Source organism: Budorcas taxicolor, chromosome 10, assembly GCF_023091745.1.
Source record: "Budorcas taxicolor isolate Tak-1 chromosome 10, Takin1.1, whole genome shotgun sequence".
NCBI lineage: Eukaryota > Metazoa > Chordata > Mammalia > Artiodactyla > Bovidae > Budorcas > Budorcas taxicolor.
Window position 1 is genome coordinate 86,763,921 of NC_068919.1, and position 19,681 is coordinate 86,783,601.

The 19,681-nt window shown below is 42.0% G+C and overlaps 1 protein-coding gene across 1 annotated transcript in view; it reads right to left on the reverse strand.

The window, feature by feature from the left end:
• TMED8 (transmembrane p24 trafficking protein family member 8) overlaps positions 1-19,681 on the reverse strand; it is a 28,975-nt gene that overhangs the window by 2,061 nt on the left and 7,233 nt on the right. The window contains exons 2-4 of the mRNA XM_052647115.1: positions 10,480-10,561; positions 2,298-2,427; positions 373-499 (exon numbers count right to left, since the gene is read on the reverse strand). Coding sequence (XP_052503075.1) covers positions 373-499; positions 2,298-2,427; positions 10,480-10,561 — 339 coding nt within the window. The remainder of the gene's footprint in view (positions 1-372; positions 500-2,297; positions 2,428-10,479; positions 10,562-19,681) is intronic.

A 19,681-nucleotide genomic window follows, 5' to 3' on the forward strand; every position in this document is an offset into this window, starting at 1 on the left:
TACTGGCTTCCTTGACTTCTGTTCACAGGGAAGGAGGGAGCATTGCCCTGAGGTGGGTCAGCTGCTCAGTTCAAGAAACAGGTCTCTCTTAAACTTTATTATAAATAAATATATAAATATTTATCTATACACACACACACCAGGATCGAGTACCAGACATATATATACTGAATAGAGTACCATATATATATATATATATAAACTGAATAGAGCCTACTCTATTCAGACACTGGTTGTTTTTCCTCTTTTTGTCGGATGTAATCCGATGCTTTCTCCTTCCTTCCGTTCTTTCCTTCCATCTATCTGCCTGCCCTTCTTTAAGTACCTATAGGAACAAAACAAAAACACCTTCCACGGCCCCAAAGGTCTCACCTCTCCTGTGGTCCCCCAGCAGGTCTGCAGATTCCAAATCGGCTGACAGAATACCAACAGCTCCTGTGTGCTCAGACTGGATCATCACGATGTCCCCAGACCTCTGTGGGCCATGGTACCTGGCCATCTGCACAAGAGAGTTCTGGTCACAGGACATGTTCAAAGGCAGGTTCCTATTAGCCTCTTTCGAACTGAAGGCTGCCGGCCCTGCCTTATTATTATTACCTCCACTCTCCCGACTCACAAGTCTCCTGACCCCCGTTGGTCAACGATCCTTTTCTCTCCTCCAGCCACAGGTTGTAATAAACTCTACCCACTTTTATTTTCATGCCACCAACATGTTCCCTAGTTTAGAACTTCTTTCATGTTCTCTCCAGCTTTTTGCTACTTTCCCACTTCAGACTCTTCATAAAAACCTGGCCCACAAACATCCTCAAGGTTTGCTACTGACTTTCCTGTTCAGGGTGTTTCTTGGCCACGCCTGCACAGCCCCTCCCCAACGGCTCCTCTCAGGACAGCTCTTGCTTCTGGGCCTTCACTCAGCCACACATCCTCCTGCTACAATTTCCATCCAGAGGTTCCTTCCAGATCACAGTCAATCAGTCCACCAAAGTACTGCAGAGAGAGAACCCGGCTCCTACTCCAGCTACCTTTGTCCCCCTGTCTCTCGCCCGTGGCACACCTTGGATGTCCCATCCGACACAGGCTGCTTCATCCACCAACAATGTTCTATAAATAATCACAATCTCACCTTAGACCAGCCCCAGGATTTGCATTTGAACCGTATACCCACTGCCAGACATCTGACTTGCATAAAAGAGTGCAAATGTCAATCGATACTCACAGCCCTCACTGACCTACAGCAGGAGCCGGCGGCCTCTCCCTAGTGGGTTTCACTTCAAACCACTGAGATTAGCATTCCCCTATTTCACGCCATCGTGCCTTAATTTCCTGCTCCTCCAAGCAGTTGGCAGGCAACTCAAGAAGAAATGCACACCGACTGCCAACACGGAAGAGCCCATCAGTGAGACAGCTCACATCAGAGACTCCAGCCAAGTGTCAGAATGATATTTGCAAGAAATGAATGAGTGAATGAACATATGGATGCTGTAATCCTCCCAGATTAGATTCTCATAGTACCTGTTTCTAGAGAGTCCTTCAGCTCTTAGCACCACTATTAAATGAGTTAAACCAGACTTTGACTAACTTCCTTAAATGAGTCCTTCCTTTTCCAGAAGGTTAAACAAAGATTTAGCTTGCAACTTGTTAGCTGCATAGACTTAGTAAGTCAATATCAGCTCTTAACAACAGTTTCCTCATTTGTAAAACAGCAACATAATAGTGCCTATCTCATGGGGCTATTCTGAGGGATAAATGAAGTGTTGTTGGATAAAAATGCTTTGTAAACTATAAAGCATTATACAAATGTAATTATAATGCCTGGCATTGTCTTTACTGACACCAGCACCATTTGTTATTCTATATATGTTAATATGTATATATTATATATAATGTATTCTGTATATATGTATACATTATACATAATGTATATGTTAATAATGATACAAACAACTCTTCTCTCCAAGGCAGGAAGACCACTGCTATCAGTACCACTTCTATGGAATCTTTACTATCAATCCCAAGTAGATCTACCACAAGAAAGCTGAGACTAATATATAATCCAATGGTTAACGGCTCCTCAGATGGAGAGGATTTTAGACAACAAGTGAACATTCATTATAACCCTTCATTTCTTGAACAGATGCTTACTGGGTGCTAGTACAGAGATGGACCTGGGGACCATACACATGATTGTTCCCCACATGACTAAACGTGAGATGACAGTGCTTTCTAATTCCAATTTATCCAAATGCGTCCAAGCTTGTACTTTTCAGAGACAGAGAGAGTAAGAACGTGCTCCCGACCTTGCTGAGGATCTGGGTCTGGTCTGCAGAAAGCAATTCCTGTTCCACCGAGGCCTGGGCCTCCCCGGCACTGGCGGCCTTCTGCTTATCTTCTGTGGCATCCTCCGTCACTGGAGACACCATCTGTGACCTCCCAAAAGAAGACAGCATGTCAATTCATGGACTCTTTTTTTTTTTTCAGCTGTGCTTTGTGGCTTCTGGAATCTTAGTTCTCCGACCAGGGACTGAACCCAGGTCCTTGGCAGTGACAACATGGACGGAGACCTAACCACTGGACTGCCCAGGAATTCCCCTCAAGGACTCTTCTAAAAGGTACAGTAGTCCTGGAAAAACTCAGAAAGAAAGCAAACAAAAAAAGCCTTCAAAGGGCACCCCCAACCCCTGCCTTCCTCTGGCATTTAGGTCCACTGTCATTTCAGCTGACCAACGCCCTGGGCTGAAATGGCCCCACAGACAAGCAGTGATACCATGTGAGGACCCAGGACGGACAACGCCAGGTCCCAGGACCCGAGAACCATAGTAAATACACGGGTCAGTTGTCTAAGGTGGACCGCAGGTCTGGCTTTTATTCCTCACTCTGGGACCCATGCCATTTGCTCCAAACAGAATTTCAACAAAAGAGGGGCTGGAATCCCAGTTCTGTTTCACATGGAAAGCTGCCATTAGAAGTAAAGGGAGGAGGCCCCGCCTAAGCCTGAAACTGATCACAATGGAAAGGAAGTGCAGACTGATTAGCTAGGCAAGGTTCTCCCCTGCAATCCCAGGAGCAGTTCAGGGTTTCCATTCACGTCCTATCACTGACAGCGCACAGCCAGTTCACGGGTGATAAAAGCAAGGCAACCAGTTTTTTTTCCTCTTTTAAAACAAACACTTCTTTCTTAAATTTGTCGTTGGTTGTGCTGGGTCTTTGCTGCTGCCCGGGCTTTTCTCTAGCTATTCTCTAGTTGTGATGCGTGGGCTCCTCACCACGGTGGCTTCTCTTGTTGTGGAGCACGGGCTCTGGATGCGCAAGGCCTTCAGTGGTGGCTGCTCGTGGGCTCAGCAGCTGGGGCCCCGGGCTCTAGAGCGTGAGCTCAGGAGCTGTGGCACAGGGCTCAGTTGCTCCAGGCACGTGGGATCTACCCAGATCAGGTTTCGAGCCCCAGTCTCCTACATTGGCACTCAGATTCTTTACCACTGAGCCACCAGGGAAGCCCACTTTTTTCCCTTTTTAAAGCATATTAATCTACTCTTCCAATGACTTCAAATACAACTATTCTAATAACTAATTTTAAAGAAGCAAGGGAATAACGTATTCTCTCTTCATTTCTTCTGGCTTCAGAGAGAACAGAAAAGTGGAGTTAAATGCCAGGGCTGTAGTGCAATATCTTGAAAATTTGTTGCCATAAAAATGCGGGGTGGAGTCTTCAGAGAAGCAGTTATCAAAGTACAGTCTGGGGACCACTGGCACCCATAAGACTCCTCTTTCAGGGCAGTGTGTGAAGTCAAACCCTTTTCATAATAATTCTAAAATATTGTTTGCCTTTTTTCATTATCATTTTGTTAAGCATTTTCCAGACACTATCCGACATACGATATCACAACAGAATGAACACAGGAGCAGATCTGAGAATCCAACTGTCTTTTGTTAATGCAGACATTAAAGAGATTTACAGCATCCCTCTTCTCACTAAACTATTCTTTGAAAATTATTTGTTTTTCATTAAAGCCAAGTTATTAATATTAACATGTAATGAGCTCCTTATTGTTATTTTAAATGAATGAATAACTTTTTTTAATTTTGCAGTTTTAATTTCTAGTATGGTGAACATTGATAGATATAACTCACATAAATAAAAATTCTTTAAGGTCCTCAATAATCTCTAAGAGTGTAAAGTTTTGAGAGCTGCTGCTTTAGGGGATCGCCCACGTCCTCAGAAAGGCTGAGTGAATGACTGGGAACCAACACTGTAAACTGCATGGGGAAACAGAGGGTTTACTCTGGAGTTCATTAGTTTCTTTTCTTCTTTCTTTCTGAACATAAACAAGAAAAATCACTCCTAGTTTATAAATCAGCTCTTCTTCAGATAAAACAGAGCCATCGTTTAGAATATCTAAGTCACTCCAATTTACCTCAGAACAAACAAGAGGCAGTTACTATGAAGATTAGAGCTGCGGTCGATTATCCTGTGTAAAATGTAAATTGGTCTAGGCTGTGAGTTTATTTTATTCTCTTAAACCCAGAAATCAGAGTCCAATTTGGTTTCCGGACATTACTTATTAACTGTCTCCTCTATTAGGAGGTGAGCTTGACGGCAGGGACTCTGCACGCACAGCGTCTACAGCCAAGCCTGTCCCGTGGAACCCCAAGGCCCTCTGCACTCTGACTTCATCTCCTAGAATGAGCTCTTGCCCTCCCCAGTCCACTCCAGTCACGACTGCCTCTTTCCTCTCAAGTCCGCTAACACCTCCCTCTCCCTCACCTAAGGGACTGGGGTGTGCTATGGCCTCCACCTGCCAATGCGGGAGACGGGCGTTCGCTCCCTGGGTCGGGAAGATCCCCCGGAGAAGGAAATGGCTAACCACTCCAGTACTCTTGCCTGGAGAATCCCATGGACAGAGGAGCCTGGCCGGCCACGGTCCACGGGGTTGCGGAAGGTCAGACGACTTAGCAACTAAACAAAAACAACAACACAGCCTCAGGTTGGAATCGTCCTCCCCCAGTTTCTCGGGGCTGGCTTCCTTCCTCCTTCCCTTCTGCTCATCCATCACTTTTGGGGACGCTTCCTCTTCCTGGCCCATCACTCCTTATACCCTGACCCTGCTTCATTTTTCTACACTGCACTTATGACTGCCTGACGTACTATGTATCAAATTTTTGTTGATTGCAAGACACACTTTTGTTTTCTGACTTTAATACAGCTGATATACAGGATGTCCTAAAAACTGCTGCTGTCTTAAAACTATCTGGGGCCTGGAATGACACGGAATCCCTGCCGGGGCCAGGGAATTGCACCAACTGAGGCGACTTGAGTTGAGTTGTGTCTAAGAGTTTTGTTTAGATCACACTGGCAGAATGAGTTCAGACAACAGACTTCTGGCTCATATTCTCGGGGGGGGGTGTTTTTTACTCCCCTCGCTCAGCACCAAGGCGGAGACATTCAAGTTGCCCTCAGGTCCTTTTCTGTGTGGAACGATCTCTTGTTTCTCTTCTCACTGAAGGTGCAGGTTCTTGGGGTCCCAGTGTCATGTGTGTGTGTGGGGTCTCTTATTAGCCTGTCTTGGGCATTCTTTCCTTACTTGGTAGTATATAAAATAATAGTGCATCTTATAGTTGATGACAATTTAGAGTCTATGAAATACAACGTTTCCTTTTTTTCCATCTGCCTCCCCCACTAGAATATAAGCTGCATGAGACCAGGGACTTGGATTGCTGATTCATTTATAGTATCTTCAGTGCCAAGAACACTGCCAGCTAACAGCAGGCTCTCAACAAGTAATCTGTTGAATGATTAAATAAGTGAGTTAACTTTCGTTTGGGAACAAAAGAGGACTATTCAGAACATGAGAACACAACAGTTAATCTGACCATCAGCCCGAGCTTACTATGTATGGTCTCTAAAATGTAGTCTCTCCTTTGCCTTTGTGTATGTTACTTTGCACAAATATGCTTCTGCTTATTTAGAAAAATATTTTAAACAGGACAGGTAACAGCTACATAAATTTAATATTCACATTAGCATTTTATGGTCTAAAGAATTAGTGAAGGGTATTTGGGGAAAAATAAATTGCAAATCACTTGATGCTGATGATAAACCATGTAAGGGAAGAACACTCACTGTAAGCCCTCTGGTTTATGCTAACCCAGAGCAGGGAGGCCATCCCAAAGGGAGAGAGAGCCAGGTCAGCCAGCCTCACTAGAAAAGATAGAGCCGTGCCATTTCCATTGCTAAAATATACAAAACACAAACACCAGGCTTCAGGCATCATACTCGCTGGATTTTTTTTCTTCACACATTAGATTTTAGAAAAAAAAACTTGAACAATGTTATCTCCCTTTTTCTAAGAATATTCTTCACTCAAAATATTCATTTACTCTTAAGAGGAAAAAGAAATCAGTTCTGTACCAAAAGCCATTCCCCAAGGATCCTACAAATCAACATGTGCAGAACAAAGGTGGTAGCAGGAAAACGGAAGAACAGAGGACATTCTCCTCAGGGGATTTGCTGAGAACACGAACTCTCTCTTTCTCAGGTGGCTCAGTGGTAAAGAATCTGCCTGCAATGCTGGAGACCTGGGTTCAACCCCTGGGTTGGGGAGATCCCCTGGAGAAGGAAGGGCATGGCAACCCATTCCAGTATTCTTGCTTGGAGAACTCCATGGACAGAGGAGCCTAGAAGGCTACAGTGTATGGGGTCGCAAAGAGTCAGACACGACTAAGCAACGGACACTTTTTTCACTTTTTTTATAATCAGTGTTTTGAAGAGACTATGTCTTCCAAAAGGATCCTTATATGTAATAACCTAGTAGCTTTAACAGACAGAATGCCTGATGAACTATGGACGGAGGTTCGTGACATTGTACAGGAGATAGGAATCAAGACCATCCCCAAGAAAAAGAAATTCAAAAAAGCAAAATGGCTGTCTGAGGAGGCCTTACAAATAGCTGTAAAAAGAAGGGAAGTGAAAACCAAAGGAGAAAAGGAAAGATATAAGCATCTGAATGCAGAGTTCCAAAGAATAGCAAGGAGAGATAAGAAAGCCTTCCTCAGTGATCAATGCAAAGAAATAGAGGAAAACAATAAAATGGGAACGACTAGGGATCTCTTCAAGAAAATTAGAGATACCAAGGGAACATTTCATGCAAAGATGGGCTCGATAAAGGACAGAAATGGTATGGACCTAACAGAAGCAGACGATATTAAGAAGAGGTGGCAAGAATACACAGAAGAACTGTACAAAAAAGATCTTCACGACCCAGATAATCATGATGGTGTGATCACTCCCCTAGAGCCAGACATTCTGGAATGTGAAGTCAAGTGGGCCTTAGAAAGCATCACTACAAACAAAGCTAGTGGAGGTGATGGAATTCCAGTTGAGCTGTTTCAAATCCTAAAAGATGATGCTGTGAAAGTGCTGCACTCAATATGCCAGCAAATTTGGAAAACTCAGCAGGGACCACAGGGCTGGAAAAGGTCAGTTTTCACTCCAATCCCAAAGAAAGGCAATGCCAAAGAATGCTCAAACTACCGCACAATTGCACTCATCTCACATGCTAGTAAAGTAATGCTCAAAATTCTCCAACCCAGGCTTCAGCAGTACGTGAACCGTGAACTTCCTGATGTTCAAGCTGGTTTTAGAAAAGGCAGAGAAACAAGAGATCAAATTGCCAACATCCACTGGATCATGGAAAAAGCAAGAGAGTTCCAGAAAAACATCTATTTCTGCTTTATTGACCATGCCAAAGCCTTTGACTGTGTGGATCACAATAAACTGTGGAAAATTCTGAAAGAGATGGGGATATCAGACCACCTGACCTGCCTCTTGAGAAACCTGTATGCAGGTCATGAAGCAACAGTCAGTACTGGACATGGAACAACAGACTGGTTCCAAATAGCAAAAGGAGTACATCAAGGCTGTATATTGTCACCCTGCTTATTTCACTTCTATGCAGAGTACATCATGAGAAATGCTGGGCTGGAGGAAGCACAGGCTGGAATCAAGATTGCTGGGAGAAATATCAATAACCTCAGATATGCAGATGACATCACCCTTATGGCAAAAAGTGAAGAGGAACTAAAAAGTCTCTTGATGAAAGTGAAAGAGGAGAGTGAAAAAGTTGACTTAAAGCTCAACATTCAGAAAACAAAGATCATGGCCTCCGGTCCCATCACTTCATGGCAAATGGGGAAACAGTGGCTGAGTTTATTTTTCTGGCCTCCGAAATCACTGCAGATGGTAACTGCAACCATGAACTTTAAAGACGCTTACTCCTTGGAAGGAAAGTTATGACCAACCTAGACAGCATATTAAAAAGCAGAGACATTACTTTGTCAACAAAGGTCCATCTAGTCAAGGCTATGGTTTTTCTAGTGGTCATGTATGGATGTGAGAGTTGGACTATAAAGAAAACTGAGCACCGAAGAACTGATGCTTTTGAACTGTGGTGTTGGAGAAGACTCTTGACAGTCCCTTGGACTGTAAGGAGATCCAACCAATCCATCCTAAAGGAGATCAGTCCTGGGTGTTCATTGGTAGGGCTGATGTTGAAGCTGAAACTCCAATCCTTTGGCCACCTGATGCGAAGAGCTGACTCATTTGAAAAGACCCTGATGCTGGGAAAGATTGAGGGCAGGAGGAGAAGGGGACAACAGAGGATGAGATGGTTGGATGGCATCACCAACTCAATGGACATGGGTTTGGGTGGACTCCGGGAGTTGGTGATGGACAGGGAGGACTGGCATGCTGTGGTTCATGGGGTTGCAAAGAGTAGGACACGACTGAGGGACTGAACTGAACTGAGTAGCTCTAAGCATAGAACTCAGAACCCTTCTATTGCTATTTACGAGAATAAGCTTTAGAGCAAACAAAACTAAAGCTGTGTGAACTTGGGCAAATTACTACATTCACTGTTTCATTTTCCTCATCTTAAAAAAAATACTTATTTCATTAGGTTTCTTACAAGGATTAAATTAGATAACACATTTAAACACCTAGTTCAGTACTGAGCAAACAAATATTTGATAAAAAGTAAGATTTTATTCGGGGCTTCCCTGGTGGCTCAGAAGGTAAAGAATCCACCTGCAATTCAGGAGCCCTGAGTTCAATCCCTGGGTCAGGAAGATGCCCTGGAGAAGAAAATGGCAACCCACTCCAGTATTCTTGCCTGGAGAATTCCACAGACAGAAGAGCCTGGCGGGCTACAGTCCATGCGATCGCAAAGAGTTGGATACGACTGAGCGACTAACACACAAGATTTTATCATCATTATTACAGAGAGACATTCAAAAAAAGTGGCTATTATATTATTATCACCAACTCTATTATAATTACAGTAATCATTATTATCGTCCATGTCTGAATTCTGGAGGAAAAAGTTTTATTTCACATACAAAGGCAGGAAGAAAGAATTTCTACTTAAGACATAATATTTTAAAAATATCATGGGGGGCTTCCCTGGTGGTCCAGTGGTTAAGATTCCACACATCTACTACAGGGGACTAAGGTTCAATCCCTGGTCGAGGAACTAAGATCCTGCGTGCCATGTGGTGTGGCCAAGAAAAAAAAACCCTGACGTTCCCCCACCCCAAGCCGTTAACTTTGGGTGGGGCATGGAGACCACAGATTCTATTGGCCAGTACTATCCCATGAGCTGATCAGCCGGACTGTAATACCCACTAGCACAGCACAGTTTTTCATTAATCATTCCAATAATGTTGTGAGGTTTCCACTTATTTCAGGACTCAGTACTACTATTCCCTTTCTGCTATATACTCTGATACCAGTAAAGGCAGATGAATGAGATGGGTGGAGTAGGAAATTAAGAATGACAATCTGAAGATCATCACCATGATTTAATCTGAAAATTACACCATGAAAATCTGCCTCCAATGCTGTACTTCTGCGTGTGTGTGAATTTTATGGGTAAAAACCAAACATACATTCTCTTGAAAGTCTAAATCTATTTCTAAATGTTTTAACGTTTGAACCTGGTCTTCAAGAGGAGATAAATGAAGATACTACACTATTTGTTAGTTTTATTCAGAGAGTAAAAGAAAATCTTATAGCCCGAGATAGACCTGACTTTGCCCCTAAACACACTTTGTTGTTGCTCAGTCGCTCAGGCGTGTCTGACTCTTTGCAGGCCTATGGACTGCAGCCCGCCAGGCTCCTCTGTCCATGGGATTCTTCTGGCAAGCACACTGGATTGGGTTGCCAGTTCCTCCTCCAGGGGATCTTCCCGAGCCAGAGATCAAACCAGTACCTCCTGCAAGTCTCCTGCACTGCGGACGGATTCCTTACGGCTGAGCCACTGAGGAAGCCCTAACATGCTTAAGGATTGACTGACTAACGAACAAACATTCCATGCTCTTTACTTCAACTTGTCTTCCCCCTTGAAGTCGCCATTTACTTTTTTCATCAGTTACAACCTCAGAAGATAAAACCCCAAGAAGCAAAATATCCAAAGTAGTTGCGGTCCCTACCTGTAGGATGAGGAATGGGGCTCTGGATCAGAGGCAGAAGCTGCTAGAGAGGTGACCTTGGTGTTTTCTAGATCTTCATCCTCTGGAAAATCAGGGGAAGAAAAATTCAATACTTGAGAGGGAACACAATCAAAATTATCTTGTATCTTTAAAAAAAAAAAAACCTGGCAGTTTCATCTAACTTGCTCTTTCTAAAAATAGTCTAGGCACAAACTTTATACTCTGGGAGGCCCAGTACATAAATTACTCAAGTCTTCATATCTAAGAATTCTCAAGACCGTTATAACCCACTCATTATAAAAAAAAAAAGTCATTTCCCAAAACAAGTCCCCACAAAATTAATCCTAATTCAAGGATCACATTTCACAGACACCAAATGGTTAAATTAGGTAGAACATAAAGGACAGAATGGAATGTAGAATGAAATGAACTGGAATTCAGTGCCAAAGCAAAGAGTGCCATCTCTACATTCGACCAGCTCACATCGCTGTATTCAGGATAAGGTAAAGGATTTTTGTCATTTCATTCATGTACTCACTCACCAATGACTTACTGAGTAACTGCTGGGCATCCTCAACGAAAAACAGGTGAAATGTGCCATGAAGACGAGGTTCACAACAAGCCTACGGTAGATGCTACCATCGCCACTTAGCAAGCAAGCAAAGGAAAGCACAGAGAGCGGATGCAAGCCCAGGCGATTAACTGCAAACATTAGGCGCTACCAAGCTTTACAGTGTGTACATTTAGCCTTTCTGTGAGCACTCAGAAAAGCGTTTGCTTCAGTGTGTTTAGATAACCCCTGGTGACCCTCCTCTAGTAAAGACAGCAAGAAACTGAAGCCCAAAGTTCACTTCTCAATATAAAATACAATTCACTGACGTAAACTTCAAACACTGAAAATTTCAGAGTTTGGTAGCAATATAAGAGTATAAATGACAAGCAAATATTTGTGATTCAACTTTTGTCTTCTTTTTTGTCAATTCATAAGTGGAAAGACCTTAGAGCTTTTGCGACCAAATTTCCTGTGAGATAATAGAAAATACATATATTAGTTTCTGCCCCTAGTTCCTGGCACAGAACTAAAAGCTTTCAATTCCCTAAGTGGTTAGAGCACTAGGAGTTACCTTTTGTTCTAATATTCGGTCTCTGACTTTGGTTCCTGACACGGAGTTCCTTAATCTTGTGGAGTTTCCTGGGTGATAAGGGTCTCCTGTTCTAATGAGGTGACTCTTGGGCTCCTGGGTGGGGGCTGGAGGCCAGAAAGACCAAGCCATGGTTAGAAACTTGGGATTTTCAGCCCCACCATCCACTCTCCTGAGAGAGGAGAGGGACCAGAGATGCAGTCAGTGATGGATCCCACTTACATTATGAAGCCCCCATTAAAATCCCAAAAGTACTGGCTTTGGAGAGCTGACAGTTCAGTGAACATGTCTCCATACCAGAAGGGTGACCCACCCCAGCTTCACAGGGACAGAAGCTCCTCTGTTTGGGACCCTCCCAGACCTCGCCCTCTGTATCTGACTGTTCATCTGAAACCTTTACCATATCTTTTAATAAACTGGTAGACCTAAGTGTTTCTTTGAGTTCTCTGACTTGTTCTAGCAAATAATCAAATCCAAGGGGGAGGGGGTCGTGGGAACCTCTAGTCTGTAATCACCTCTGACGGAAGTTGTGGGTAACCTGGGGACCTACTACTGCTGTTTGGCATTTGAAGTGGGGTGGGAGCAGTCCCAGTCCCGTAGGACTGAGCTCTCAACCACTGGGGTCTGACACTATCTCCAGGTAGAGAGTGTTTAACATTGAGTTCAACTGTAGGACACCCACGTGGTGTTGCAGGATTGCTCAGCGCACGGGGAAGTACTCCATACATCTAGGATCAGAAGTGTTGGGAGCGTGGGAGCGAGATAGAGGAAAGGAGAAACACGGGAAGAGGACTGAGGTTTTCTCACACCTCTCTACATAGGAACTGGGTCTAAGACAAAAATCCCCAGGGTCCCCAGTCTGTTCCTCATGGTCCAGCAGTCTGTGAAGAGGCCCTTTTCACCAAGAGATAATGAGACTAGAAAGCTCTTTCCTATGTTGACCTAAGTAAAATTTGCTTCCTAATAAATTCTGCTCTTCGATCGCTACTCCCCACAATATCCTTTCAAATATTTACAGACTGCTATCACATTTCCTGCAAGTTCCTTCCCAGGCCAACCACCTCTAGTTCTATCTTCCCTCAGACAACCTCTGATGGTGCCGGCCTGGTTTTGTTGTTCCTCTTTGTTCCGCTGCAAGTAAAGAGCTAAAATGGACAACTTTTTCATATGTGTTCTAAACCATGCAGAGTACACTGACAAAATCATCTCTTAATAAGGACACGGTATTTCTTGATGTAATATATTAACTGGGCTCTAGATTTTTTTTTTTTAACTGCAAACTTATCCCATTGGCCTAAATAAATCAATCGAGATCTCCAAGAGCTTATAAAAATAAACTTACTCCAAGCTTAGCTTCTCCTAGGCTCTATTTTTGAAACAAATTTTTAGAAAAATTTTAACTTAAATGCAGAACTTTAAGTATCCATATTATCTATTTTAAACTAGGTTGTTGAAGGGCTTCCCTGGTAGCTCAGCTGGTAAAGAATCTGCCTGCAATGCAGAAGAACCCAGTTTGATTCCTGGGTTGGGAAGATCCCCAGGAGAAGGGATAGGCTACTTACTCCAGCAGTCTTGCCTGGAGAATTCCATGGACAGAGTAGCTTGGCGGGCTACAGTCCATGGGGTCACAAAGAGTCGGACACGACTGAGCGACTGAACACAGCACAGGTTGTTGAAATGACACAAACACGTGCTTTGCTCATTGTATAACGAGCTAAATACAGGTAAGAAAACATTTTGCAGTTACCCTTCCAGACTTTAATACACAAATAATCCATTATTCAGTGTAGAAAAATCAGGAAACACAGAAAACAGAACAAAAAAAACAACCAAACACAATCCCACTAGACAAAAATAACCACTGTTAACCTTTTGGTGCATGTCCTTTCAGAAATACACACAAATATATATGTGCACATATATATAGATAGATCAATATATACATGTATACATCTATATATTTATATATTCCCCCTCTATCCACAGCCATCAACTTTGTGTGGGGCATGGAGACCATAGGTTCTAATAGACAATTTTGTACCATGAGTTGATCTGTTGGAATGTAGTACCTACTAGCTCAGGTATTAAAACAGCTTTTCAGTAACCCATTGTTTCCTAGCTTCTTATTCTAGGGTTCAGTACAAATAAAAATGTATATATAATATTTATATGTGTATATATTATATAAATATTTATATACAAATTATGTTTATATACTTATATTTCTGAAATGACATGTACCTAGTATTAGTGAACATTATTTATGAAAATTTTTCAGTGTCAATAAAATTGGACTAAAGAAATTTTTTTTTTTTTTGGTCACACTGTGGGATCTTAGTTTCCCGCTCAGAGATCGAACCCTGTGCACTTGGCAGTGAAAGCATGGACTCCTAATCACTGGACCCCCTGGGAATTCCCGGGGCGGAAAAAATAATTTTCAGTTCAGTTCAGATCAGTCACTCAGTCCTCCTTGCGACCCCATGAACTGTAGCACACCAGGCCTCCTTGTCCATCACCAACTCCCGGAGTTCACTCAGACTCACGTCCATTGAGTAGGTGATGCCATCCAGCCATCTCTTCCTCTGTCGTCCCCTTCTCCTCCTGCCCCCAATCCCTCCCAGCATCAGAGTCTTTTCCAATGAGTCAACTCTTCGCATCAGGTGGCCAAAGTACTGGAGCTTCAGCTTTAGCATCATTCCTTCCAAAGAACACCCAGGACTGATCTCCTTTAGAATGGACTGGTTGGATCTCCTTGCAGTCCAAGGGACTCTCAAGAGTCTTCTCCAACACCACAGTTCAAAAGCATCAATTCTTCGGCGCTCAGCTTTCTTCACAGTCCAACTCTCATATCCATACATGACTACTGAAAAAACCATAGCCTTGACTAGACAGACCTTTGTTGGCAAAGTAATATCTCTGCTTTTTAATATGCTATCTAGGTTGGTCATAACCCTCCTTCCGAGGAGTGTCTTTTAATTTCATGGCTGCAATCACCATCTGCAGTGATTTTGGAGCCCAAAAAAATAAAGTCTGACACTGTTTCCACTGTTTCCCCATCTATTTCCCATGAAGTGATGGGACCAGATCCCATGATCTTCGTTTTCTAAATGTTGAGCTTTAAGCCAACTTTTTCACTTTCCTCTTTCACTTTCATCAAGAGGCTCTTTAGCTCCTCTTCACTTTCTGCCATAAGGGTGATGTCATCTGCATATCTGAGGTTATTGATATTTCTCCCAGCAATCTTGATTCCAGCCTGTGCTTCTTCTAGTCCAGCGTTTCTCATGATGTACTCTGCATATAAGTGAAATAAGCAGGGTGACAATATACAGCCTTGATGTACTCCTTTTCCTATTTGGAACCAGTCTGTTGTTCCATGTCCAGTTCTAACTGTTGCTTCCTGACCTGCATACAGGTTTCTCAAGAGGCAGGTCAGGTGGTCTGGTATTCCCATCTCTTTCAGAATTTTCCACAGTTTATTGTGATCCACACAGTCAAAGGCTTTGGCATAGTCAATCAAGCAGAAATAGATGTTTTTCCGGAACTTTCTTGCTTTTTCCATGATCCAGTGGATGTTGGCAATTTGATCTCTGGTTCCTCTGCCTTTTCTAAAACCAGCTTGAACATCTGGAAGTTCATGGTTCACGTACTGCTGAAGCCTGGCTTGGAGAATTTTGAGCATTACTTTACTAGCGTGTGAGATGAGTGCAACTGTGCAGTAGTTTGAGCATTCTTTGGCATTGCCTTTCTTTGGGATTGGAGTGAAAACTGACCTTTTCCAGCCCTGTGGCCCCTGCTGAATTTTCCAAATTTGCTGGCATATTGAGTGCAGCACTTTCACAGCATCATCTTTCAGGATTTGAAACAGCTCAACTGGAATTCCATCACCTCCACTAGCTTTGTTTGTAGTGATGCTTTCTAAGGCCCACTTGACTTCACATTCCAGGATGTCTGGCTCTAGGTGAGTGATCACACCATCGTGATTATCTGGGTCGTGAAGATCTTTTTTGTACAGTTCTTCTGTGTATTCTTGCTACTTCTTAATATCTTCTGCTTCTGTTAGGTCCATATTGCCTATTATCCCATATGCTGTACCATAATTTCTTTAACCAATCCCCAAGCTTCTACTATTAGAGCTAGAGATTGTTTCAACTCCTTCACTGTTATATAGAGAATGATGTTATATTAGAGAGGTTTACAACTCTTTCTTAAGAACTTTCTCCAGGGCTTCCCCAGTGGCTCAGTCGTAAAGAATCCACCTGCCAATGCACGAGACGTGGGTTTTATCCCTGGTCCGGGCAGATCCCACATGCCACAGAGCAACTAAGCCTGGGAGCCGCAACTACTGAGCCCATGTACCCCAAGTACTGAAGCCCACATGCCTAGAGGCCATGCTTGGCAACAAGAAAAGCCACTGCAATGAGAAGCCTGTGCCACAACTCTCTAGATGTGCTTACCACACAACTAGTGTCCCTGGTAGTGTGTCTAGTGGTAGCGTGTCTCTAGCAGTCCCTGCTTACCACAATCAGAGAAAATCTGTACAGCAACAAAGACCCAGCACAGCCAAAAATAAATATATAACTTTTTAAAAATTACTTAAAAAAAGAACTTCCCCTGTCCACAGCTTTGAAGGGGTAGTCCTGTGACCAAGGAACATAATGCTGGCCATTGTTTTGGGGTGAACATTTACCCCAAAGAGTCCAGTTCTCATCCCCAAAATCTGGGGTTGATACCAGAGACCAAAACAGACCCACTGGGTCTGTGTGAAGAGCCTCAGTTGGGTAAGGGACTGAGCCTACCTTTTGAGAGAAGCCTTCACAGGCCATATGAAAGCAGATGGCTAAGCAGACAACGGTCAGAGACAGAACATGATGCATTCGAGCAATGCATCAAGCAAAAGAAGAAACAAGGGATTGTGGCGTCCAGGCAGCTGGTGTCAGCTGAACTTGGATCAGGGACAACCAAACGAAGGCGCACCTTGGCCTCCTCCAAGCCGAAAGCTGAGAGCTGAATTGTCTTTTTATTATTTATGAGATCTCTATACAAAGTTTTATCACTCATATGTGTTATAAACCCATGCTTCTACTCTGTGATTTACCTTTTTACTCTTTTAATGCTGTCCTTTGATGAACCAAAGTTCTTAATTCAAAATGTATCCATCTTTTCCTTTATTAGTGTTTGTCCTATTTAAGATATCTTTCCCTACACTGAGATCAAGAAAATATTCTTCTAGACTATCTTCTAGGAGTTTATTGTGGTTCTTTTCACATTTTGATCTACAATTCAACTGGAGTCAATTTTTTTGTGTTTATGGTGTATGAGATCAGGATGAAGTTTTTTTTTTTCCTTTCCTTTTTTTTCTCTTCAGTACAGTCCACTCAGTCGTGTCCGACTCTTTGCGACCCCATGAACTGCAGCATGCCAGGCCTCCCTGTCCATCACCAACTCCCAGACTTCACTCAGACTCATGTCCATCGAGTAGGTGATGTCGTCCAACCATCTCATCCTCTGTCGTCCCCTTCTCCTCCTGCCCCCAATCCCTCCCAGCATTTCACCAGCAACACTTATCATTCCTTCTCCATTACTCCACAGTACAATCTTTGTTGCAAATCAAAGATTTTGTTTCCAGGCTTTTATTCTATTTCTAGGGCCTAGTGGGCTGTTCTATAAAAGCCTTAATCCATTTATGTTTTCTTCTGCCAGAGCCACGTGGCATGTGGGATCTTAGTTCCCTGACCAGGAATCCAACCTGTGCCCCCTGCAGTGGATGCATGGAGTCTTAACCACTGGACCACAAGGGAGGTCCCAATAAAATTTTTTAAAAGTCTTGATACATGATGGAACAAACCTTACCATCTGTTGTTCTTTACTCAAGTGTCTTGGCAATTTTATGGCCTTTCATTTCTATATATATATTTTAGAACCAGCTTGTCAAATTCCACCCTAAAAGCCCACCAGAACCCTGCTAGGATTTTTATTGGGATTGCATTTTATCTATAAATCAAGTTGGGGAGAATTGACATCTTCACAATATGGAGTCCTCCAAACTGAGAATATGATACATTCTTCCGTTTACTTAGATATTCTTTAATTTCTCTCAATAATAATATAATCTTCTGCATAAAGTTTTTACATATATTTTGTGAGGTTTACTCCTAGGTATTTGAACTTTCTTTATGCCAAATTATATATACATATATATGTATTTTTAACTTCTTTGCTAGTATACATGAATGCAATGGAATTTTGCATATTGGCCTGTACTCAACAATCTGGACAAACTTATTAATTAGACAAATTATCTATAGACTCTTTTGGACTTTCTGTGTACACAGTCATCATCTGCAAACCACAGGTTCAATAGGCTTCCTTTAAAATCCTCATATATTCTCTTTTTCTTGCCTGACTGTTCTAGCTAGAATATTCAGTAAAATGATGAAAACCAAGTGGTGAGAGTGGGCAACCAACTGAACTGAAAAAGGAAAACTTTCAAATTTCCCCATTAAGTTTGATGCTGCTTGTGGGGTTTTTGTAGATACGCTTTATCCAATTAAGAAAGTTTCCTTTTAATCCTGTTTCCTAAGAGTTTTGAATCATAAGTAGAGGCTGAATTTTACCACTTTTTTTTTTTCTGCTGCTATTAAACTGGCAATTTTAATCCTCTACTGTATAAAAATGGTGATTATACACTCACTTTTTAAAAAAATGTTAAAACAACTTTGCATTTCTGTAAAACCCCACCTTGGTCATACATAAGGCTGGATCAGTCTGCTAATCATTTGCTAACGACTTTTTCCATCTATGTTAATGAGGGACATTAAACTGCAATTTCCTTTTCATCTGGAATCATTTTGATTTTGCCTAAAGAATATAGTTACCTGTAGGTAATAAATCCTGCTTTTAATTGCCTGAAAATATCTTTATTTCACCTTCATTCTTGAAGACTATTTTCACTAAGAAAAATTCTCTATTGGTAGTTATTTTCTTTCAGTCTTCTAAAGATAATCTAGCTTTCACTGCTCTGTGCATAAATCAGATGTCAGCCTAATTACTATTCCTTTGAAGGGAAACTGTAATTTTTTTCTGGCTACTTGTAATATTTTGTCTTTGCTTTGGTTTTGTAGCAGTTTTAATTTAGTGTGTACCTATTGTCACTCACATACCCCTGCTTGGGGTATACAAGGCTTTATGAATCTGTAGATTCCATTAGTTTTGGAAAATTCACAGCCATTATCTCATCAAACATTTCTCTGTCCATTCTTGACCTCCTAACCTTCTAGGACTCCGACTGTATGAATGTTAGACTTTTTACCACATCCTCTATGCCTCCTATATCTTCCCTGAATTTTCCACTGTTGTATTTTACATATTTTCTTCTGACCTTTCTTCCAGTCCACTATTCTCTCTTCAGGTGTAATAACTTATTCTTAAACCTATCAACAGAGTTTTTCATTTTCATCTGTATTTTTCAGTTACAGAATTGCTAATTGGTTCTATTTTTATAAATTTCCATTTTCTGCCAAATTTCTCAAGCTTCTCTTTTATCTCTTTGGACACAGTAAATACAATTTTTAATTGAAGTATAGTTGAATAGTATATTCACTATACTATAGTATGATGGTATAGTTGAATTATATTGAATTACAATATAATTATTTTAAAGTCTATATCTGGTAACTCTAAAATCTGATGTTCCTGTGGATCCAGTTTTATTCATTGTTTGATTTTTGTTCAGATTGGGTCTTTTCAGGCATCTGATCATTTCTGATACATGCCAGAAACTGTCTCACAAAACTGTTTGTCAAAATAAATTGAAGACTACAGTGACCCTTCAGAAAAGATTTGGCTTTGCTTTTTCCATAATGAGGGGGCATTAACACCCTGGGGTAATCTTAACCCAATTTCATGAACTCAGATGTTTCTGAAGCTGAGCTGTAGTCTCTGCAATGGTCTGCTTCTAACTTACCCTTACTTCTAGAACATAGCCTTTCAAGGTTCTAGCCCAGAGAAATGGGGGTTCACCAGAGTTCCCCCTACTTGATTAATCCCTGTTGCTTTAATTC